Source organism: Stegostoma tigrinum, chromosome 11 (assembly GCF_030684315.1).
Source record: "Stegostoma tigrinum isolate sSteTig4 chromosome 11, sSteTig4.hap1, whole genome shotgun sequence".
NCBI lineage: Eukaryota > Metazoa > Chordata > Chondrichthyes > Orectolobiformes > Stegostomatidae > Stegostoma > Stegostoma tigrinum.
Genome location: NC_081364.1, coordinates 18,098,669 through 18,124,429, shown reverse-complemented (window position 1 = coordinate 18,124,429; position 25,761 = coordinate 18,098,669). Strand labels below are relative to the sequence as shown.

The window sequence follows — 25,761 nt, the reverse complement described above, 5'->3', positions numbered from 1 at the left end:
AAATTGTTTTCAATTAAAAACCCTTTTCATCAGACTGCATGCTCAGCAGGGATAAACTAATAGATCTTGGAAATGACTGGTACTGCTCTGAACTGGAATTCTATTTTGACACACACAAGACTAGTTTGGAATTTACTGGCTTTTCCTCCAGTGAATTTTGTAAGTTGAAACTATGGAAAATAGTAGTCAAACCATCAGGTCATAATACATTGGGTTCAGCCTCTGGCACGGTGGCTCAGTGGTTAGCAATGCTGCTGCACAGCACCAGGGACTTAGGTTCAATACCACCCTCGGGTGACTGTCTATGTAGAGACTGAATATTCTCCCCAGATATGTGCAGGTTCCCTCCGGGTGCTCCGGTTTCCTCCCACAGTCCAAAGATGTGCAGGCTAGGTGGATTGGCCATGCTAAATTGCCCATAGTGTTCAGGGATGTGTGGGTTATAGGGGGATGGGTCTGGGTGGGATGCTCTGAGGGTTGGTGTGGACTTGTTGAGCCAAAGGGCCTGTTTCCACATTGTAGGGATTCTATAAAATAGATAGTTTATTGTTAACAAAAAAGGTACATTCTCACATTCCAATCACTTAATCTGAACTATTAACATCTTTTCTCCACCAACACCCTACACCCACTACCCACACACACTGCCATCCCCCCAAAGAAACTATAGCATAATTGCTGTCCCCTCCACACTTCACTTCAGCTGTGATGAAGAGTCAGCTAGACTCGAAACGTTGGATTGCTTTCTCTCCATGGATGCTGCCTGACCCACTGTGATCTCCAGCATTTGTTGTTTTCAGTACTAGTTCAAACATCTCTGAGTCAGATAAAAAGAAATGAATGGAACGTTCAGTTGGATGGTAAAGGGTCACATGTAGTTCTATCTGTTGTTCATTTTAAAAGACATTCCATTTAGGTTTGAGAGAAGGTGTTTTTAAGATTGGCATGTTCATGAGATTCTCATTGCGGAATAGATATGCACAGTCTTTCCTTGAGTCACCTACTGCTCTTTAGAGTCCTCCTGCCCTGCCAGAAAGGCAGAACCAGCCAACTGTTGCTCTCAAAACTTGAAATGTGTGGTCAATGTGAATCACTTTCCAAATCTGGAATGCTCTGACATATTTAGTTTACAGGAATGGGGAAACTCTGCAGCAATACTTACTGTTGAAAGTCGACTGACTTGGTATACAGTACAATCTCCTTTAAGTGGACAAGTTGTATGCATATTGTGGCTATTACAGCAGTTCAGAGGATAGGAATTCTGTGACAACCAACTCATCTCCTTTCTCCCCAAAGCCCATCCACTATCTTACACAAGTCAGGAGTGTGTTGGAATTCTCTCCATTTGCCTGGATAAATATATCTCCAAAAATTAAATGAGCTTGACACCATCCAGGGCAGGTCCCGTGATTGACACCACATTCACCTCATGAACATTCAGTCCTCCCAGCATCAATGCACAGTAGCAGCAGTGAGTAACATGTGCAAATGCATTGCAACAACTCACGAAAACTTCCCCGACAGCATAACCCAAAAATGCAAACTCTACCACCTAGAAATACAAGGGCAGAAAATACATGGGAGCATTACCACCTGCAAATTGCCTTGCAAGCCATGCACCATCCTCAGTTGGAACTATATCTCCATTCCTTCATGGGTCCAAATTTTGGAACTCCATTTCTAACAGTGGATGCACCTACACGTCTTGACCTGGTGAGGGTCAAGAAAGATGCTCACCATCACTTTCTCAAGGGATATTGGGCATGGATGTTACAACCTGTCCCTTGGTGAGATTTATTAATCATAATTTATTACAACACGAGACTGGAGACCTCTCAAGCTCCAAGGTGAGGAGAAATGAGCTGGTTCCCCTTCTTTGTTTGCCTACCCCATTGTTGATGACATCAAGATTAATTAAAAATGACCCCTTTTCTAGTGAGTACCATGATCTAAGAGAAAATGAATTTACGATTTAAAAGGGGCCTATTTAACCAGGCTTGAGTTAACAAAAGAGTGAGTTTATAAATGTGAAAAGAAATGAAAACACAACATATGCTCACAGATTAGCTGGTTAGGAGGGTGGCTTCCTTTTTAGTAGCCCCTAACTGGTCAGAGGTTTCTGGTGGCAGTAACTTCTGCCAACTTTAAAGTAAAGGTTACCAGAGAATGACTCCCACCACCAGCTTCCACTGTAAAATGACAGCATAGTTCCCACTAACAGCCCGACAGTGATCACAGTTGGCTTCCAAACCTGTTGTTGGGCTCTCCAATTCCGTCCATGACAAACCTCTTTACATGTCAGTGACAACAGAACATTGTACAGGTTTCTAGCACAAAAGGAGACCATTTGACCTATTATGCCTATGCTCTTTGCTCAATCAATTCAAATGAGTCACACTGCTTTATGCCCTCCCTGTAGCTCTGTGTTTCTCTGCTTCAACCATACCCCATCAGCTCTCTCCTGACTACCTCCTTTCATCTCTGAGTGGCTATTTGAACCTGATCAGCCCTCATCATTGTCCCCTTGACCAAAGAAAATGTTCTTTCACAATTTATAGGTTTGGATTTCCTTCTATAAAGCCTCTACTTCAGCTACATTGAATAGTTAATAATCAGAAGCAAAAGTAAACTCTCATCATTGTATGTTGATAGCCAATTAACCCAGACAGCAATCAACAAGAATGTAGTTGCTGGTTAACGAAGTCATAGATTGGTAAAAACCGAGGTCCACCCAGGTCTGTGCTGTGTGAGCTCTTCTTAGCCACCCACCTCAACTGCCTCTTGACCCCACACCCAGTTTCCAACCAGTGGCACTAGCTGGAATATGTCTGTGCTTGGACACTGGGTTCAGTCCAAGACTTACTAGCACCAAAACTTACAGCATTACAGCACAGGATAATCAATTGCACAATCAAACAAGTTGAGGCCTGGCTCTAATATCACCCTAAACAACCATCTTGCAAACACTCACTATGTAGACTCACGCTAAATTAGGTAGTAAAGGGCACTGAGATGGTGCAGAGGCGTGAGTTTCTGATCATTTTCTCAGTGTCGGGGATGGTACATCGTAGGTGGCAATTATTGCTCCAACCCCCAGCAACAAGCTAACTCACTGGGCCTCCAGGCAATTGGCATGAACCCAAGGGTAAGTATTCCACCATATTACAGGTCTGCATACTGGTGACCTGAGTCATCAGACTAGCCAATCAGCGGTCCAGCGAATTCTGGTTCTTAACTTCTTATTTGAAGCCTACACATTGGGAGATCCTGTGGTGGGAAAGTAAACTGTTTTTCTTCTTGAATGAATGTATGAATGATTTATTTTATTGTCACCTGATCAGCCCTCATCATTGTCCCCTTGTCGAAAGTTCAGTGAAAAATACAGTGAAAAGCTCCCACTGTCACCATGTCCCAGCATCATTTTGCATAGCTTAAGAATAATAAAAAAAATCAAAGACAGTCCATGACCCTTTCCCCCACCGCTTCACTGCCACCATGTCCAAACCTAACCAACGTCGAAAGTCACCACTGCTCAGGTGCCATCTTTTGCCATGGGACCTACTTCACCGACATTGCCTCTGTCAACCTAGTAGGCAATGCCATGTCCTGTGCATATCAATCTGCCAGCTACCGTCTCGACACCACTGCCAGAGTACCACTCCGGGCTCACCCTGTCACTTCTTTTTATGAGGTATGGTGCTGTGGGGAAAGCAAGTCAGGGAGGAGGGGGTGAGGATTCAGAGGCGGCTTACGGAGGCCACTCCTTTGCTGTGTATCTGACTGCCCCCACATTTGAACAATTGGAGGCCCCACCACTAACTCGGGAGTCAGGTCTCCCTCTTGGGTAACTAGACGCACTTTCGGTCCACGGGGATAAAGGCGATGGGACAGGAGGTAACTTCAGTGGCTAATAGCTGACCGCTTAAGAGCCATTACTGCTCGCAAGTTGAAGATCTTCTTGCTCAGTATGTGGCGAGAAGGGGGTGAGGTTTTCTCAAGGGCAAATTCTCCCAATTATTTCCTCTTTTTGCCACCTCTCATCACTACCAGGGAGGGGAGATTTATGCCTCATATCTCAGCCTGAGTGAGTGCCCACTGGAAAAGAAGAGAGAAGGAGAGGGGGAGATGGCTCTCAATTCTGCCTTTAATCTCAAACTTGTAAACCTGAACTTGAAGGTTTCCTTTTAGGTTCATTCTTGACAAATGGCTACCTTTAGCAAGGGTTTCACATGTCTGCTCATTTTTAACTGTTCCTGGAAAAATTGTGGTGAATCCTCTGTCAAACTGATGCAGTCCATGCAGTGGAGCAGCCTTCACAGTGCTGTTAAGGTGTGGAGTCCCAGAACTCAGGCACAGTAAGAATGAAGGAATGGCAATACCTTCCCACATTATCGCAATAATGCATGACATGAAGGGGACGTGGAGGGAGTAACCTCTGAAAAGGGGAGCCCAGAGACCTAATATAAATAAAAATATAAAAAACAATATGGAAAGGAAATCCTGGATAAATAAATTCACAGTCTGTGTGTGAGCGCATAATAAAATATTCATCAGTTCTGAGGAAGGGTCACTGGACCCGAAACGTTAACTCTGTTTTCTCCTTCACAGATGCTGCCAGACCTGCTGAGCTTTTCCAGAAACTTTGTTTTTGTTCCTGATTTACAGCATCCACAGTTCTTTTGGCTTTTATAAAATATTTATCACTACATTTCGCTGACATTTTCTATGACTTACATTAGTCTGTTTTCAAACAACTTATAAAAAATGTGCCTTGGAATGATTTTTATGTTTGAAGTGCTGTATAAATATAATTTGTTTCTATTGTGGTGCTGTTAGCAATAATTTGATGGATCTTCCACTTTTAACTGGACATGAATTTAGGACTAGGTCTTTCTGTCAATGCTAGCCATTGCATTCACTGAGATCTTGCACTGAAACTACTTGTAAATTCAAGCTCCCACATGATGAAGCAACTTCTACAAGAGAATGGAGAACTGTGCAACTAGCACAAGTAATTCCACCTCTCATTGAACAATCAGATCAAATGAATAACGTGGGTTCTGAACCAGGAAGTGCACGTTAGATGTTTAATGCAATATCAACTCAGGTTCTGAAAGCAAATTAGCGAGAGGTAAAGAAAGATGAGAATATGAGAGGCAGACGGAAAAGATGTTCTTAAATGATAATAATTAACACAACAATAAATCTGAATTAGTGAGGCTTCACTCTTATAAATTTAATTTTCAGTGTCAGAATTATTTAGCAGTAATAAATAAGTCTCATCACGCAATTTTAAAAAAATCACTTAGACTGAATGGACTCTTTCTGGTGAATTTAGTGGGTACGTATTTCACCTTTTCTATATATTTCAGGCGAGTGGCTCAACTTCCAGAGGAGTGACTTTTTTAATCAAGAAAAATAGGAGCAGGTGCAGGCCATTCGGCCCTTCAAGCCAGTTCTGCCAATCATTAGAATATTGGCTGATCATCCAACTCAGTCCCCTATTACTGCTTTTCCTCCATATCCTTTGATTCCTTTAGCCTCAAAAACTACATCCAATTCCTTCCTGAAATCGTACAATGGTCTGGCCTTGACTACTTTCTGTGGTAGAGAATTCTACAGGTTCACCACACTCTGGGTGAAGAAGTTTCTCCTCATTTCAGTCCTAAATGGTTTACCGCGTAACCTTAGACTGTGATTCATGGTTCTGTATTGTCCAGACATCGAGAACATCCCTTCTACGTGTAACTGCTCTAGTCTTTTTTGAGTTTTGTTGGTTTCTATGAGATCCTCTCTCATTTTTCCTAACTCCAGGGAATATAACCGTAAACTATTCAGCCTCTCTCCATATGTCAATCCTGCCATCCCAGGAATCAGTCTGGTAAACCTTCACTGAACTCTTTCCTCAGATAAGGAGACCAAAATATGCACACATGATGTGGTCTCATCAAGGCCCCGTATAATTGCAGCAAAACACCCCCATTCCTGTACTCAATTCCTCTCACTATGAAGATCAACATACCATTTACCTTCTTGACTGCTTCACCTGCATCTTTAACTTCAGTGACTAATGTTTAAGGGTGCCTACGCCTCATTGTGCATTCCCATATCTCAATTTATAGCTATTTAGATAATAATCTGCCTTACTATTTTTGCTCCCAGAGTGAATAACCTCACATTTATCCACACTATACTGCATATGCCATGCAAGTCACTCACCCTCTCCAAAACATGTTGAAACATTTCTGCTCACTCTTCTACCTACATTTGTGTCATCTTTGGAGAGATTACATTTAGTACCCTCATTTAAATCAGCATAATAAATTGTGAAAAGCTGAAGTCCTCCCACTGATCATTGTGGTATCCTACTAGTCACTGGCTGTCATTCAGAAAAAGGCCTCTCTGTTCCTCCTTGTTGTTTCTGTCAACCTACTGGTTTTCTATCCATCTCATCTTTATCCAAGTAAACCACATCCACTGGCTTCCCTGTCACATCAACTCTACAAGTTGTATCATTAAAGAATTCCAGGCAAGCACAATTTCTCTTTTGTAAATGCATGCTGACTCTATCTAATCCTATTACTGTTTCCAAGTGGTCTACTATTAAATCATTGATCAAGGACATTCAGAGAAGTTATTACATTCCTCTGGAGCAAGTGGGACTTGAACACAGACCCTCTGGTCTTGGGGGTAGGGTAACTAGCACTGTACCAGAAAAGTCCCTTCTGAGCAAATAGGACAACTCAGACTTCCTATTTTCTACATTTTCCAGTGTGCATATGGGTTCGAGAAGCAACACACTGACTTTTTTCAAACTTCAGTAACAGTGAACACTTATAGCCTCACATGTATTCCTGCAACAAAATCTAGCCCAACACATCCATGTATTTCTTTAAGAACGGGAGGTATATTTATCATGTATTCTTGGGACAAATTTTGATTTATAGATCCAGCTGCAGATCAGATGGAGGGTGTTTGCTCATTTGACAAGTCAATTAAAAATTAGGGAGATTCTATGGGCCTGGTAAATTCTTAGAAAGAGAAACTGAAGCACATTGAATCATTGGAGGCAGTTCAAAGCAGGTTCATGAGGATGATTCCCAGTATGGCTTATGAGCAAAGCCTAAACATGTTCAGATTCTACTCACTAGCATTTAAAAGAATGAGAGGTGATCTCATTGAAACATAAAAGATTCGTAAGGGGACTTGACAGGGTAACTTTAGGGGCATTTAAACAGTCCTTGGGTAAACATATGGATGATGATGAGATAGTGTAGGGGGTTGGGCTTAGATTAGTCCACAGGTTGGCGCAACATCGAGGGCCGAAAGGGCTGTTCTGCGCTGTATTCTATGTTCTAAATGTTGAGAGGATGTTTCCTCTCATTGGAAAGTCTAGGAATTTAGGGCATAGTCGCAAATTAAAATGGCGCCAATTTAAGGCTGAGAAAAGGAGGAATTCTTACTATCCTGTTCTTACTATCTCTCTGTGAGAAAAGGGATTTCTTCTCTCAGAGTGTTGTGAATGCTTAGAGCTTCTTGCCACAGACAGCTGGGGCGGGGGCGGGGGAGCGGTGGACAGAGCTCTTGTGTATGTTTAAGACTGAGATAGATAGATTCTTGATCAGTTAGGGAATCAAGGATTACAAGGATAATGCAGGAAAGTGGAAGTGAGGACTGTTGGTTTTACAGTGACCCTATTTAATGGTGGAGCAGGCTCGAGGAGTTCCTATTTCTTATTGTTGTATCGTCTCATTCTTACGGGTCATTTCAAGTGCATGGGAAAGAAAAGTGGGAGCTGCAGATGGAAAATGTCAATTATTCTAATTGCTCAAAACCAAACCTTCCCTCATTTTGTCTTGATTTTTAACAATTGCTTTCAGTTGTTTTGATGTATGTCTTATGAAGGTATCCGAAAGGTATTAAGTGGAGTCACATTTGGGAGAACCAACGCTGAGCGTGAATTATTTGGGGCTATACACGGAAGCATTGGTTTTGAGGAATTAAGTTGCTTAAATTAAAATAAATTTGAATTTGAAGAAGTGTGGCTCTGTGAAGTGTTTATTGATCGATGTCAACAGGAAGTTACAACATTGCAGATTTTTCACAAGACTTTTAATATACCATTGATGAATGTCAAAATGAAAATCATGACAAAAGAAAGTACTCTTACAATGTCAATTTATATAAAATATATTATAATATTAAGTTCTAAAATATCAAAGGATGATTTTGTTTGCTGATTTCCCCACTACAGATTAAATGTGTCTTTGGCTTTATGGTAGAATAGTGTGAATTAACTGGATAAGACACAACTGAAAAGAACACTCATTCTACAAGATGCAACCGGCAATTTGTCAAGCCCCCTTCAATAGTAATGTTCAACACCACAATTTTTACCATTGAGAAGAAGAAAGTCAGCTGAAGCATAGCCTAGAATGCTTCTCTCTAGGGTATTAGTCTAGACCTCAGTATTACTAGCCCAGTAACATTACCAATGTACTACCTCTGCCTACACGAGGGGCATTTGTAGGTGAGGTAGTGTAGTGGTAATGTTACCAGATGAGTAATACTGAAGCCTAGTTTAAAGCCCCAGAAAGAAGTGTTCAAAATCTGCTATAGTTACTGAGGAAATTTACACTCAACGAATTTAGCAATTTGGAATTTTTAAAAAAATGCATCAATGCATTTGATCTGTAACTGCCCTAACAAGTCATTGGTTGAGTGATATTATCACTGAACTATTAATCTAGAGACCCAATGAATATTCTGGGGCAGTTGTGTTCAATTCTTGGTTTGGCAGATCAATTTTTTAAAAAAATTTATAATTAAGACTCTAATGATGACCATGAATCCATTGTTAATTATCAGGAAAAACCTATCTGGTTCACAAATGTCCTTTGGGGATGGAAACTGCCATCTTTATCTGGTCTGGCCTACAGGAGACTCCAAACCCACAGCAATGTGGTTGACGCTTAACTGCCCTCTGGGCAATAAATGCTGCACACATTCCATGAATTAATAATTTTTAAAAAATCAATTGGCACCCACCACTTCTGCAGCTTTATCAATTGCTTTAGGCTATTAAATATACAGTAAAGTCTCTGTTATCCGGAATTCTCATCTGACCAGCAATCGATGGAAGTAGGTCTTCTCGCTCTGGGAACTGATTGTTTGGTTGCCTCTCTCGGTCTATCCTTTAGATCAGACCCAGCTGACCGTGTTAATGAGTGGTCCTGGCCACAACTGGCATATTCATGTAACCTCCCTATTTTCCATGTCTGCCAAATAGTGGGTGTTTACTGCTGTTAGATACTTCTCCTTGGTATGTTTGGCCTGTGGGCTAGGGTAAGGGTTAGCCTACACATTCACTCTTTGAGATTTCTTGTTCCTCTGCCTTCAATAAGGCTCTTACTCTCTTGATTTACTGTAACACCTTTATTTATAAAGATATATTGCAGGTTACCACACGTAGCCCTTTAGTGTAGTGTTCAGGTCTCTCTCTATTTATTTCCTCCAAATTGACACCTTCTTTCACTCTCTTTTACAGACATCATTCTTCCATTGTCAGTTATATCATCCTCTTTTTATTATCCTACTGTACTACGATTACCTTCTCCAAGGAGTAGGGATGAGCAATAACTGCTGATCTGAAATGCTCACTCCAATGGACGAAAAATAATCCTTTACCATTACGCTCACACCTTAAAAAAGATGTGAAAGTGAGCCATCACATCTGAAGAAACAGTCAAGCATAAATGTTACACAGAAACAGGTTTTTTGGCCCAACGAGTCAGTGTTTATTCTCCATGTGATCAAATAGTTTGAAGCATTTTACCCACACTGTTTCTTTCCAGTTGCTGACAATGTAAAAGAAAAGTTCAGCCAACCACAAGTTCCAGCAGACAGTGCAAAATGTTGGCCAATTTGAGTCAAGCAGCACTGATAATAATGTTTCATCACATTCATTTCTGTCAGCTTATATATATCTACACCTTTCATGAGCAAAATTGCAGGTTATACTAAATACCTAAAAACAGAATTGACCCAACAGGTTTCCATTTTGTTGCACTGTCCAGAATTAATTTAGGATGAAATCAATCTTCTGGTCCAGTATTACAATCAAGTGTATTAGAGTCAATATATTATTCAATAGTGTCATACGACAAATCACCCTTTCCAAGAACCTCATAAAAGGGATCAAATTCTCAGAGTTTTTCTCTCCTGGTCCAACTTTTTGGCTTTTGAAATCCAGGTTTGGTGTTAGTTTCTTTTATTCTTTAATTCATGCGATGTGAGTGTCACTGACAGTGCCAGCAGTTATTGCCATCACTAATTACCCTTGCCAAGATGATGGTGAGCTACCTTCTTGAGCCACTGCAGTCCATGTGCTATAGATGTACCCTCAGAGCTGTTAGGAATGATCATTACTTTAAGCCTTTTCTCCTCATCTTTTTAATTTCACTGTTTTTTTTCACACTGTAAATTGTCACCCTTCACCTTAATTAAAAAATACCTTTTCTCCCTAGGACGTAGTAAGAACTGCCGATGCTGAAGTGAGAGTTAACACAGTGTTGGGGGGAACTCTAGGAAGACAGCAAGCCTGGCAGCATCAGAGGAGCAGGAAACTTGACATTTTGGGTCGGGACCCTTCTTCCGAAATGCCAGCATTCCTGTTCCTCTGATGCTGCCTGACCTGCTGTCTTCCTCCAGCTCCACCCTGTGTTATCACTTATCCTCTCCCTAGGGTTCCATGAATAGAATTGCTGACAATGTTGACCCCTCAAACTTATTCCTCTGCCAACCTTCTAGAGAGGAGTCATTTGCAAATACATTCAGCTTTCAAAGAGTTTTCAATGCTGTCGTAAGAAGCCCCTGCAATTTTACCAAGCGGCATCTGAAGCGATCGTCAGTTTTGTCTGAGATAGCAGTTCCGAACGAGCTAATGTTGAAGTTGCATTAAGTTCCACTAAGCTGTTGTTGCTCTGTGGGTGGAGAAGAGCATTCTACACGGTCCTAATGGGAACAAACATGTCATTGTTGGCTCCTGATCGTCTTTGCAACCATGCCTCATGGTCAATGTAAATTGTACCTGTTACTGTCAGGGAATTAACTATATCTTAAAAGAACCAAACAATGAAAGAGAAGTACAACACAGGAACAGGCCCTTTGGTCCTCCAAGCCTGTGATGATCATCATGCCCTAACCAACCTAAAAAACAAACCTTCTGCACTTATTCAGTCTGTATCCCAGTATTCCTTCCCTATTTATGTAACCACCCAGGTGCCCCTTAAATGTTGCCAACGTGCCCGTTTCCACCACCTCCTCTGGCAGTGCATTCCAGGCTCTTATAACTCTCTGTGTGAAAAACCTCCCTCACACATCTCCTTTAAAGTTTCCCCTTCTCATCTGAAACCTGTGCCCCCTATTAATTGAAACGTCAACCCTGGGAAAAAGCCTCTGACTATCCACTCTGTCTATGCCCCTCATAATTTTGTAGACGTCAATTAAAATCCTCTCAGCTGCCATCTTTTCAGTGAAAACAATCCTAATCTTCTTAAACTTTCCTCATAGCCAATGCCCTCAAGACCGGGCAACATCCTGGTGAACTTCCTCTGTATTCTCTCCTAAGCTTCCATGTCCTTCTGTTAATATGGTGACGAAAACTGCACACGATACTCCAAATGCGGCCTAACAAATGTTTTATATTGCTGCAACATGGTTTGCCAACTCTTGTAGTCCATGCCCTGGCCAATGAAGTCAAGCACGCCGTATGCCTTCTTAACCACCATGGCCACCTGTGTTGCCACTTTTAGGGAACTGTGGACCTGCACACCCAGATCTGTCTGGTTGTTAATGTTCCTAAGGGTACTGCCATTTACAGTACAATTAACACCTAAATTTGATCCTCCAAAATGCATCACCTCATGTTTGTCTGGATTAAACTCCATTTGCCATTTCTGTGCCCAAGTGGCCAACCTATCTATATCTTGGAATATCCTTTTACAATCATCAGCACTAACAGCAACTCCATCACTTTTTGTGTTACCTGCAAACTTACTAATCAGACTGCCCGCATTTTTCTCCAGATCATTTATATGTACTACAAACAACAGAGGACCTAAGACTGATCCCTGTGGAACACCACTAGTTACTGGTCTCCATTCTGAAAAACACCCTTGCAGCGCTACTTTCTGGCTTCTATGACCAAGCTAATTTTGTATCTATCTAGCCAGCCTACTCCTGTCCCGTAGGCCCGACCTGTCACCCTCCACCGACACCCTCAACAACTTCTCTTTTGATTCCTCCCACTTCCTACAGACAAAGGGGGTGGTCATGGGTACCCGCATGGGCCCCAGCTATGCCTGCCTCTTTGTAGGTTACGTGGAACAGGCCCTCTTCCGCACCTACACAGGCCCCAAACCCCACCTCTTCCTCCATTACATTGATGACTGTATCGGCGCCGCCTCTTGCTCCCCAGAGGAGTTCGAACAGTTCATCCACGTCAACAACACCTTCCACCCCAACCTCAAGTTCACCTGGGCCATCTCCAACACATCCCTCATCTTCCTGGACCTCTCAGTCTCCATCTCAGGTAACCAGCTAGAAACTGATGTCCATTTCAAGCCCACCGACTCCCACAGCTACCAAGAATACACCTCCTCCCACCCACCCTCCTGCAAAAATTCCATCCACTATTCCAAGTCCTCCGCCTCCGCCACATCTGCTCCCAGGATGAGGCATTCCACTCCCGCACATCCCAGATGTCCACGTTCTTCAAGGGCTGCAACTTTCCCCCCGCAGTGGTCGAGAAGGCCCTTGACCACGTCTCCCACATTTCCTGCAACGCATCCCTCACACCCCGCCCCCGCCACAACCGCCCAAAGAGGATCCCCCTCGTTCTCACACACCACCCCACCAACCTCCGGATACAACGCATCATCCTCCGACACTTCCGTCATCTACAATCCGACCCCACCACCCAAGACATTTTTCCATCCCCACCCTTGTCTGCCTTCCGGAGAGACCACTCTCTCCGTGACTCCCTTGTTCACTCCACACTCCCCTCCAACCCCACCACACCCAGCACCTTCCCCTGCAACCGCAGGAAATGCTACACCTGCCCCCACACCTCCTCCCTCACCCCCATCCCAGGCCCCAAGATGACATCCCATATTAAGCAGAGGTTCACCTGCACATCTGCCAATGTAGTATACTGTATCCATTGTACCCGGTGTGGCTTCCTCTACATTGGGGAAACCAAGCGGAGGCTTGGGGACTGCTTTGCAGAACACCTCCGCTCGGTTCCCAATAACCAACTGCACCTCCCAGTCGCGAACTATTTTAACTCCCCCCTCCCATTCTTTAGACGACATGTCCATCATGGGCCTCCTGCAGTGCCACAATGATGCCACCCGAAGGTTGCAGGAACAGCAACTCATATTCTGCTTGGGAACCCTATAGCCCAATGGTATCAATGTGGACTTCACAAGCTTCAAAATCTCCCCTTCCCCCACCGCATCCCAAAACCAGCCCAGTTCGTCCCCTCCCCGCACTGCATCCCAAAACCAGCCCAGCCTGTCTCTGCCTCCCTAACCTGTTCTTCCTCTCACCCATCCCTTCCTCCCACCTCAAGCTGCACCTCCATTTCCTACCCACCACGTCATCTCGCCTCCTTGACCTGTCCGTCTTCCCTGGACTGACCTATCCCCTCCCTACCTCCTCACCTATACTCTCCTCTCTACCTATCTTCTTTTCTCTCCTTCTTCGGTCCGCCTCCCCCTCTCTCCCTATTTATTCCAGTTCCCTCTCCCCAGCCCCCTCTCTGATGAAGGGTCTCGGCCCGAAACGTCAGCTTTTGTGCTCCTGAGATGCTGCTTGGCCTGCTGTGTTCAGCCAGCTTCACACTTTATTACCCCAAAGCCCATATGATTTTAGTTTTTGTACCAATCCACCATGTGGGACTCTATCAAATGCCTTATAAAGTCCATATAAACTACATCCACAGCTGTTCCCTCATCAATTGTTTTTGTCATTTCTTCAAAAATTTCAATCAAGTTGGTGAGACATGACCTTCCCCGTATAAAACCACGCTGCCTGTCAGTGACTATTCTGTTTTCTTCCAAAATCTTGTTGTGTTAGACAAGTGCCTCTTCTGACAATGACTGAAAATTGGTTCAGCCCTGACCATTGCTAATTAGAAAGCTCCTAGGCTCAGAAACAAAGAGAACCTCTCATGGCACATTTGCAATTTCCATGCTTTGTACCAGGAGGCCTGGGTTCATGTACCACCTGCTTTGAAGGTTTCATATTCTTGCTGAATGGGTTGATTATAAAATATCTACCCTGATGGGTGCAGCCTATATTGTGATGTCAGTTAACACTTTCAGGATACACACTCCATCATACAACACACTACAATCCTGGAATAAGTGCTACTGTTAGCAGCAATGAGCAGAACTAGTTTTAGGTTCATTTCTTTACCTTTAGGAAGAAACAGAAGGCAAGCCTAGGCTGTTGTGGTGCAGAGATAAGATACCTACCTCAAGAGTAGGAGACCTGGGTTCAAATCTCACCTTCTCCAGAGGAGTATAGCAATATTTTATCTCTGAAGAGACTGATTAGGAAACTATGTTTAAGCCCAAAGGGGGCAGCTTTTATTTAAAAAGACAGGAATTTTCATCCATTAACTTAAGCTTGTGGAGAACTACCAAGAGGGAATGACAAAATGTTCACAAAGCTAAAAACCACGAGAAAATGGGGACTTGAAGCATCCTTAAAAGATTTGGGCATATAAATTGCCTGTCCCTCTCCTCCTAACTGTTAACACCATTAAGTGGGGGTGAGGGAATTTCAGCAGTAAATGAAATTTTTCAAATTTTAACTTCTCACCAGTCCCAATCCACATATCCTTAGATGAGTTACATTCACCCTCAGGGAAATGTACAGCAGAGAGAGGGAATTTGACCCATTATGCTTGTGCTAGCCCTTTGCTGGAGTTATCCAATTGGGTCAACTGCCTGTTCTTGCCCTGTATCCCAACCTAAATTTTTTCTTAAGTAGATGATAATGTCAGTGTTTGTCATAATAATCACAGAATGGAGTAGATTAGATTAGATTCCCTACTGTGTGGAAACAGGCCCTTCGGCCCAGCAAGTCCACACTGCCCCTTGAAACATCCCACCCAGACACATCTCCCTATAACCCACACACCCCTGAACACTATGGGCAATTTTAGCATGGCCAATCCACCTAGCCTGCACATCTTTGGACTGTGGGAGGAAACCGGAGCACCCGGAGGAAACCCACGCAAACATGGGGAGCAAGTGCAAACTCCACACAGACAGTTACCCAAGACTGGAATCGAACCCGGGTCCCTGGCGCTGTGAGGCTGCAGTGCTAACCACTGAGCCACCGTGCGGCCCATGGAAACTAAATTCATTTCCATGCAGGAAATGACAGAATTGAATGTCTGTACAGTCTTTTAAGTGGTTAGGTATGAAAAAAAGCTGAAATTGGAAATTTGAAATGAGGATTGGTTACAATTGTTAACATAACTCAAAAACACATGTTTTAAAGAGAATTCTTTGGAAAGAGTTGTTAGCAACTCTCTGGAGATGGCCAGACTTTTACTGCCTGTCTGGAGATACATGGGCTGGCCAGTGGATAAGTGTGGAGGAAGAAACTTCAACCATTTCCTGGCAATAGAATTAAGTCTGTCTGAAAAAAGTGTAATGAAAGACCTGGGTGAAACACTTCCAACGTTGTGGACAGAATCTGAAAACAAGTTTGACTGTCACATCCAGTCTCCCATTCTGTCCTTTCTGAAGAAACAGGATGATAATTAAGACCGTTTTGTAAAGTTTGGAAAATGTCCAAGATCTCTGATGCCTAGAGGCTCAGGCAGTCAGTGTCAGATATTACCTGTCTTGGCTTTTTTGCAATTCCATTTAAAGTTCCTACGGTGTTGCTGGGTCAAAATTCTGGCACTCATCTCCCTTTCGCATTGTGGAACTACCTACTGCACATGGACTGCCAGTGATTCAAGAAGGGCATATAACCAACACTTTCTCAAGGGCAAATGGGAATGAGCAATTAAATGCTGGGCAAGTCTGCAATGCCTACATCCCGTGACTGAATTAAAACTATCGTTTCCCCCCCCAACCCTGCATTTCTTTGCAACTATCTAATAGCAACGCCATTGATGAGTATACTGGGGTCGCTCAACAGCAAACAGGTTGCCTAGGGAAGCTTTATGGCCATAAGTCTTAGGAGCATAAGTAGGCCATTCAGCCCATTGAGTCTGCTCCTCCTTTCAATAAGATCATGGCTGATCTACAATGTGTACATCAGTGTCAATAGCATCAAATAATAAGTAACAAAGATATCTTTCGGATAGCCAAGCTAGACAACCAAAATTAAATACCCGGTGTTTTTCTTTTTCAATAAACACAAACTTCACTCATGCACAAAAAGCGACATACAGTGACCTCATCAGTTTTATCACACAAAATCAAGTCTTTGTTTCTTCCTCAGTAATTACTCAATGAAGTGATTTACAACTTAATTAGAGTGAAAGACCTTCAACTGGCTTGAATCCCAGATGATTATAACTTTAGGTAAACACAACAATAACTTTCATTTATATAACAGCTTTTAAATAGTAAAATGTTCCTCAACTTCACAACAGCATAATGAAACCAGATGTGACACCAAGACAGATAGGGAGATATCAAGGCTGATGGTCTAAAGGAAAGAGGGAAGTGGACAGTGAGGGAATTCCTGTGTTTAGAGTTTTGGCAACTGGAGGCAAGGCTACCAATGGTGGACTAATTGAAATTGAAGATGCTTTCCAGACCAGGACTGGATGAGTGTAGCTTTCTCAGAAGGTTATAGGGGTGTGAAAGAGATTGTAGAGATGGGGATGGCCAAGGAATTTGCAAACAGGATTGAGAATTTCAAAATTGAGATGTTATTAACCAGAATTCAGTGAGGATAGGAGTGATGGATTTGATGTGAGTTTTGAATGACCACAACTTTACATGAGATGGAATGTCTGCCAGGCACGCATTGGACATCAGGCTTAGAAGTAACAAAGGTGTGAAGGGCAAGAAGATTACAAAGGAGAATAGACATGTGACTAACAAGTGAATCAAAGATTTTTGGGGTAGGCAGGAATATGGAATTGCAGCCATTGATTAGCGGGGCAGGCTTGCGAAGCTAAATGCCCTCATTCTGTTCTTAAATTGCACATCTGTATCACACTGAGGCGCCACCTAGATATTCAAACCTATTGTGTACTCTTTCTGCGCCAACAGAGGAGGGCTGATTGCAACTTTAAAACTTGTAACAGCTGGAAGAAAAAGTAGGTCAAAATTGTCAAATGAATCCCGTCTGGATTCACTTCCAAAAACAGAGTTTCAACCTGAGCAAAGTGTTTTTCAAGTGGTATAGCTGAAGGACTCAATGTGTGAGGTTTTGCCCAAGTGACTGCAGATTCAGGGCTGCTTCAATTACCAGGCATATAAATAAACTTTGGACTTTCTCAAGAGCTTTCTTTAATCTGTTTAAAGTAAAACATAGCAGTGAAGTAAGTCATGAGATAACTGTGCGTGTGCGTGTGTGTGCGCATGTACGTGTGTGTGTGTGTGTGCATGTATGTGTGTGCGTGTGTGTGCACGTGTGTGTGTGCATGTATGTGTGTGCGCGCGTGTGTGTGTGTGCGTGTGTGTGCGTGTATATGTGTGTGTGTGCCGTGAGAGAGAGGGAGTGCGTGCGGGAGATAGAGAGAGACAAAGAGAAAATATCAATGTATTTTAATATTGCAGGTTTTCAGAAAATCGGGGTGCCATTTTTGATAGAAAGGTGTGTTAGGGGTCTGTAAGTAAAAAATACAGCTTGTCAGACATAGGAGAAGCATTTATTCTATTCCAAATACAGGAATTAGCCTTGCTAGTGAAAGGCACTCATGTACAGTTTGGCTTCCATAGATACTATTGCAGCAGTTATGAAACAGATTCCCACCTGATTTGCCTGCCACTGACGTCGTCATGACATTATGATGGGTTCCAGGCTTGCTGGTAACTGGTGGAGTTGTCTTCACTGTCGCAGTACCTTGAAAAAGATGTTTAACATCTGGTTTAATGAGGCCCAGGCAACACAGACAAATTGCAGTTGAGACAGAATAAAACTAACCAGAACTAGAAGACAGAAATGCACTTGGTTCATCTGTTTTTCATTTAATACCCCACTCTATAATAAGGCAGAGCTCAAGAATGTAACAATCTTCATAATATTCTGAAACATAAAGACCAACAATTGCTGCATAATCATATTACTGTGCGCACATGGATTCCCTTGCTATCCAAAGGGGTTCAGTATTTGAAAGTAGATAATCCCCCTCATAACTAGAGCATGGGTTTTGAGGGCACGTTCAGATCTGTCTAGCTGTGGGCAGAGAATTGGTCAAAAGCATACTGACCCTCTAAATGAGAAGATATCATCAGTGAGTGTGTGCGGTTGAAATCATTCGCAAGTGCATGCATGGTTCTAAATACAGAAAGCAGGTAAAACAAAAACAATGAACTGTGGACGGCGGGAATCTGAAATAAAAACAGAAAGTGTTGATGAAACACAGCAGGTCTGGCAGCATCTGTGAAGGGAGAAACAGAGTTAACATTTTGAGTCTGATCTGACTCACTCCAAGGACTCTGAATGAACCACGATACCGAATGCGTGCAGAAGCCTCTAAATGAGAAGACACAATTGCTGTTTCCACAATTAGTATTCTCAGTCACAGATGAGTAGACAAAATTTAACATGTGCATAAATTTCCTTCACAAGGAAACAAGAATAACCGGTTTGTGTTGACTGTCCCCAGTTAAAGGGACGGGATTGGTAGGTATATTTCATGCTTGTATCTTAAAGTAAAGAAGAACAGGTTTAACAAGTGTGGCTGTGTGATCATGTTGCCCTGAAACCCAATGGAACAATATGTCAAAGTATATGCAGCCTCTTCCTAACAATGAAGGCACGATTGTTTATTGAATGTAGACCCGCTGCATTCCTGTTCTGCTCCCCTCACTGTCAAAGTAGGGCCAGTGATTTTGGGAACGCTCCAATACAAAGGTCCTAGTTGATGTCCACATATGCTCTAACGCCAAAAGAAATCTCACTGCAGACTACCTACAATGTGGACTGAGTCAGGATTTTTACCATGTGCACAATTTTCACTCACACAGTCAGCTGGAGATGGCATCAGCCCGGAGAGAATGACGAACTGAATAGGTGGTTAAAAATGGAACCAGGGAAGCATCTCACCTTTCACAGTTGATGTCTCCGTTTGAAACACTTTGGTGGGATGGGAAGTGGGCAAAGGAGCCCTCGATGTTGTCCGAGGTAGACTCAAATTGGTCGTCGTCCATTTGGTGCCAATCTCAGGTTGCTGGGTCGTAGGAACGTGTGTTTTGTTAGAAACCTTTGCTGTCAGCCTTTGAGGTAGTTCTGTAGGTTTTGTCTGCAGCATTGCCATGTAGCTGCCACTTGGGGTATACTCTGCTCTCATATTTCTGGTGGCTGTATGAATAGGGTTGACCCCAACTGACAGCATGCGTCTCTGTGCAGTTAACGCAAAGAAATAAGTCGAAGTGTCTGTCCTTGGTGACTCAGTTGATGTCAGTCCCTTTCTGCCATCTTTCATGGTCAGGTGCAACAGTCCTGCTGTTGGGCGAATGGTAACAGTCTCTGTAGAAAGCATGTCTCTTGCTGTTGGACTCCCATCAAGATCTGCCTCTGGGATATCAAAGGACTGTGCATCTTGTAGCACCTTAACAACTGTTGTCATGTTATCTGCTGGCTGTGTGTCAATGTCATGTCCATGTCCCGAGGTAGAGTATGAGTGAGTCATTTGATGGGCAGCTGAGGATTTACTAGCACCGTTCATTGGTGTTCTATGCCATTGTGTTGTAGTTGCACTGTCAACTGTATCAAAGGACTTTTCACTTGGATTAACTTGGTTAATTATTCGTCTCTCTATTCCAGGCTCTAAATACTCAGTGGTAGAAGAAATGGACAAATTCAGGGCATTTTCTACAATGTTAGCAGTGTACTGATAATTGTGTTGCCTCCCGGCTTCTGATGCATCGGTCACATTCAAGAAACCTTGAACACCAACACTGGGCTCACCAGCTCTGAGCGAGCTTCCACCTGTCACTGGAGAATAATCTGTTCCTGTTATCATTGGAGAAACAGACTGCAACGGTCCAGGAATCATGTAACTCTCACCTGGCTCATTTTTAGTCAAGGATTGGTCCCTTTGTGCAAGAGAAGGACCAGCAACTGATGCAGGTGAAATGTATTCAGGCTGTCCTTCAAATTCTACCACAGCCTCCTCCTTTCCCAGTACAAAGGAACTAGTAAGTAAATGTTGTTGCTCGGTCTCTGAATGATTTGGAGTTGACGTCTGAGCTGTTTTGCCAAGGGCGATGATGCGTCCATCTGCCGGCTGCACAAACTCAGTTTGTTCAAGAACTGTGTGGTGGGTGGTGACCTCAAAAACGGGCAAGTCATTTGGAGATGCCGCTGTGGGCTTTTGGAGGAAAGAGCTGGCATCTACTATTTTGACATGTTGAGAATTTCTGAAGCTTTGATGTGTTTGAACTGCTTGGTAATCTGGGGTACCTTCAAATGGCCTCAATAAAGAGTAGTCCGCGTTATCACTCGTACGAGCAGAAGGGACCAGTGGAGCAGATGTTTTTTCTAAAATAAACTGTTCAGATTCAAAAACATCCTCTTCAGTTGTTTCAAAATTGAAATCATCCTCACTATCAACATCCTCATCATCCCCACTAAAATCAAAACCAGTGTCTCTCAGGGACCTCCTCAGGTGTCGTGGGGACTTGCTCGTGTTTGGTGGCAAGAAATGTTTGGCATGAACTGAGTTGTCATTGGACATCTCATGCAAAGGTTGAGGGAGGCTGGAAGAGTCACTCACAGCAACTGAGTTCAAGCTGTGCTCAACTTCAGGCCAATGAACGTAGGTTGGATTACTGAATAGGAAACTGTCACGAGCTGCTCCTTTAGAAGGAGGGGAAGCGGTAGCTTGAAATAGACTGGAACAGATGAGCAGAAGCCTCCAGGTCTGTAATGCACCTCGGTGCTCCATCACCACATGGATCTCGCAACTCACATTGACGTCTGAAATGTCCGTGTCTTTGAAGTGAAATTCTCTAATCCCTGAAATAAAAAGTTCAGCATTTAAAATTTTGAAGTACTTAGCATTATAACTTTAATTAATGATTACTTACTAATTAAACATCAGGACAGAAATTAATGTATAAGGAATGGAGTTTCAGAGGTCGCAATTTTTGAGAGAACTCAAGAAAAATTCAAGAAAAGTCTCCATTTTCAAGAATGTTCGCATGGGGACAACGTGCTTACTATACAGCATACTGTGGCTGTGTCGCTGCCTTATCTTTAAAGGAACTTCACTAACTTCCTTGCATTGTCCAAGATGGGAAGGCTACATTCCATTTTCTCAGATTTTCTTGCTCTGGAACCAGGTATCGGAGCATAAACAGGGTAATCCAATTCACTATTTCAGCCCAGTTTCCTTCATCAACTTATGGCTATGGCACAAGTGAGATTAATGTAAAAGTTAGTAGCAAAAGCTACAACACACCACCCCATCCACATTGTATCCATGTCCATATCTCATAAGTCAATAAGAAAAAAAAATGACAAGATCAAGATTGTTAGACAGAGCTACAATTTCCACTTAAGCGTTACTGCTTCTAAGAAACAGAATTTTGTCTGCAAAATCATGAGGGGTATAGACAGGGTGGATAGCAGAGTGGGGGACTCAATTACTAGGGGTCATGAGTTCAAAGTGAGAGGATGAAAGTTTAAGGGAGATATGCATGGAAAGTTCTTTACACAGAGGGTGGTGGGTGCCTGGAACAGGCTGGTGGGTGCCTGGAACAGGCTGGTGGGTGCCTGGAACGCGTTGCCAGCAGAGGTGGTAGACGCAGACACGTTAGCGTCTTTTAAGATATATTTGGACAGGTACATGGATGGGCAGGGAGCAAATGGACACAGATCCTTAGAAAATAAATGACAGGTTAGACAGAGGATCTTGATCGGCGCAGGCTTGGAGGGCCGAAGGGCCTGTTCCCGTGTTGTAACTTTCTTTGTTCTTTGTTCTTTGAAACTATTTACACATTCAGCACCTTTATCTTCCAAAGTTGCTTCTACAAAGCAATACAATGAAAGCATGAGGCAACAACCACTGAATGAGGCACACCCAAAGGCTGATGACAGAAAAACTGACCTTTGAGTTTCGAATCAGATAGAATGAAAAATATCTGAAGTTGGGAAACACACTTGTTGACCTCTGCTTTTTATTCATTGCCGTTTCAAACCTGTTGAGTAAATAACATTTCACAAGTGTTTCAGTTCCTGTTGTAAGTTCATGACCAACGTTCTTTGACCATGAAGGGGGCTCTCTCTAATGACTGTTGTCCTTTGTTCATTCACACAAAGAACTGTTCTCTGTCTATTTTATTGGTGTTTCCTCCTACCGTACTATTATACATTCACCTGGTAAAGTGTTCCTCAAATTTGACATCCATTCAGTAGAACTATCTACACTGCCATTAATGAGGTGTGTTTAGTGCAGCACTGTTATAACCATTGGAATGTTCCATAGTTCAGAGGTTCTGAAGTGAAACATTCATTTGAGAATCTTAAGGGAGAAGTGCTACATTTGTTTGACTCTGATGAAATATGGTGGTGTTCTTTCCTGAATTGGCATGTGCAGGCCTACAGTGTGTATCGGGTTGGAGCAACGTACTGCAAATTCTGGAATCTATACTAAAAACAAAAAATGCTGGAGATCACAGTGGGTCCAGCAGCATCCATGGAGAGACCGCAAGTTAACATTTCAAGTTTAGATGACTCTGATTAAGATGGCTCTGATGAAGAGTCATTTAGATTCACAACATTGGCTTGCTCTTTCTCCATGAATGCTGCCTGACCCATTGTGAATTCCAGCATGTTTTGTTTGCAATGTGTATAAGGTCAATGGATCAAAGTCAACAGCAATTGGAAGCTACCAGCAACTCCATCTGCTAAAGTTGTGTCATTGAAAAGAGTCAAGCAGAAGTGAAGGTGTACCACAAGTAAGACAGCAGTGTTTGCAGATATTCCCATCAAATTCAGCCAGAGAGACTGTTTGCAAAGCCCTTATTTTCCACATGTGCCCTCACCTTTCTAAACCTGATGGGTCTGCCTCTGCTAACGGCTCTGACTAGATTCCAGATGTGCTGGGATCACTATTCAATGCACCTTCCGGGAGGAGGTGGTGGTGGTTATGTAGTGGCAGTCTCACTGGGCTGGTAAGCAAGAAACCCAGACCAAGGTAATGGGAACATGGGTTCAAACTCCACCATGGCAGATGGTGAGCTTTGAATTCAGTAGAAGTCTGGAATTAAAAGCATTGTACCCTCTGTTGAGTATTATAAAAGCCCCATTTGGTTCACTAGTATTCTAAGGAAGGAAATCTTTCCTGGTCTGATCTACACGTGACTCCAGACCGAAAGAATTGTGGTTGATTTGTAACTGTCCCCTGGGCAACTGGGGATGGGCAATAAATATTTGCCTGGCCAGAAACACCCTCATCCTGTGAATGAATGAGCAGAAAAAAACCCCCAAAGCCAGCAGCCTCTATAGCCTGTGAAGAGGAGGTTAGATCTGGCAACATATTGGGCAGCATCTCTCCAGAGCTAGGGATTAACATGGTGCACATTCCCGATCCCAATTAACAAAGTGTCCATTTTCCGGAGAGATAAAAATCAAATCATTTCAACAACACACAGGCTGGAAAACAGCGGGTCAAAATCTACAGAAAGAACAGTAACAGCGCCAGGGACCTGGGTTCGGTTCCACCCTCCGGTCACTGTCTGTGTTAAGTTTGCACATCCTCCCCGTGTCTGCATGGGTTTTCTTCAGGTGCTTTGGTTTCCTCCCACAGTCCAAAGATTTGCAGGTTAGGTGGATTGGCCATGGGAAATGGATGGCCACAGGGATGAGGTGGTTCTAGATGGGACGTTCTTCAAAGGTTAATGTGGACTCTTCTAGACTGTAGGGATTCAATAATTCTACTCTCCAGGAGGTTTTGGGTTATGTAATCCTTAATTCACTCACTTGGGGCATTTGATGTTTTGTTCATTGACGTGGGGTATCTGATGACATAACCATCCATATAAGGTTTGGATCTTGTACCTTACTCACATTTTGGTGAAGGGCATTTGAAACGTTGATGCTTTGGATGTTTTCAAGGTTGGAATTTACATTCATTCCTGATTGAAGTGGGTTTATTACAAGCTGCGAAGTACAGAAATGAATGTCGTGTTAGGTTACCTAGTATGCTCCTACTTTACGTAAGGCGTAATTGAACTATTTTAGCAGGAACATAATAAATTACAAAGCCCATGAAAAGTCATTGTAAGCAAAGACAATAAATACCAGATGGAAATGCATTTTTAATATGGTCATCAGCTTCAAAACAACAGAGCTCACAGAGTGATATTACAGATCCTTCCTCAACAATTAGGGCTGAGAAACACTAAGGAGGTAGAGGAGGCACAGCTAACAGAATATAAAGTTACTGTTAACACTGCAAAATCAAAGAAATGTGGAAGTGGCTATTTAAATCTTTGTTTGGTTCTTACTATAAGTGGAGGTGTGTCCTAATAGAAGTGTGTCACTTTCACATTGGCAAAACTTGATTCTTTATAAGCATCTAAATTGGCTTTATTAATGAGTCAAACATAAAATACAATAGGACAAGAATCATTTGTTTTGGCAGAACTGATAGAACAAAGGAAAAATTGCTTGTTACGGGGGATTATGGAATTTTTTTTAACACAGGAGTAGGGAGGAGCTTCTGAAGAATAATGTTTGAGAACTCCTGCCCAGTCTGTCCTTTATATCTAACTTTGCTGACTGTGCACCTTTGTTCAATCAGGTAGGTCAGCTCTGAGACAGCAGAAGTTCCACTCCAGAGATTTGAACACACCATCTAAACTGACACTCCCCAACAGGGAGGGGTGCTGCTCTGTCAGCAGGTGAGCCATTGAACTGCAGGGCTTTCTCAAATGGACACAAAAGATCTCACAGTACTATTTAAAAAAGGACATGTGACAATTGGGTTAAATTAATACTTACATGTGCCTCTGAGGTATGCTGTGATGCCACTGTGACCTCAGTAATCATATATAAGTATTCTGCTGTGAGATTGAACATGCTTAGAATATACTGCATTCTAGCCTTACCACCGGGAGCCACAGGTATTGGCCGTATGATACTGAGATGAGGAGGAATTTCTTCATCCAGAGAATGGTGAACCTGTGGAATTCACTACTACAGAAAGCAGTTGAAAAGACTGTATGTCCAGGTTGTTGGCTTGCTCGCCAAGCTGGCTTGTTTTCATTCAAATGTTTTGTCGCCATACTAGGTGACATCATCAGAGGAGCCTCCGATGAAGTGATGTTATTCTACTCTGCGTGGAATTTATACTGTCCAGTCGTTGTGGTGAGTAGTGTCACTTCCAGTTTTGATCTGTACGGGTTTATATACGGGGCCCAATCTATATGTTTTTTGATTGAAGGATGGGTGGAGAACCATGCCTCTAGGAATTCTCTCCTTAATATCTGTACAATCAGAAAATGAAGGCCATCAGTTTAACTGGTATGAAGTAACCACAGT

At 42.8% G+C, this 25,761-nt stretch overlaps 1 protein-coding gene across 9 annotated transcripts in view; it reads right to left on the bottom strand.

The window, feature by feature from the left end:
• Window positions 1-25,761, bottom strand: part of LOC125460438 (uncharacterized) — a 78,838-nt gene that overhangs the window by 21,847 nt on the left and 31,230 nt on the right. For 4 of the 9 annotated variants that reach the window (XM_048547950.1, XM_048547944.1, XM_048547948.1 and 1 more), the window contains exons 2-3: window positions 19,318-21,231; window positions 18,022-18,111 (exon numbers count right to left, since the gene is read on the bottom strand). In XM_048547950.1, coding sequence (XP_048403907.1) covers window positions 18,022-18,111; window positions 19,318-21,160 — 1,933 coding nt within the window. In that variant the 5' untranslated portion in view covers window positions 21,161-21,231. Of the gene's footprint in view, window positions 1-18,021; window positions 18,112-19,317; window positions 21,232-22,324; window positions 22,416-24,198; window positions 24,298-25,221; window positions 25,707-25,761 lie in introns of those variants that run through there. The other 5 variants (XM_048547945.1, XM_048547946.1, XM_048547947.1 and 2 more) reach the window with 4 other exon arrangements.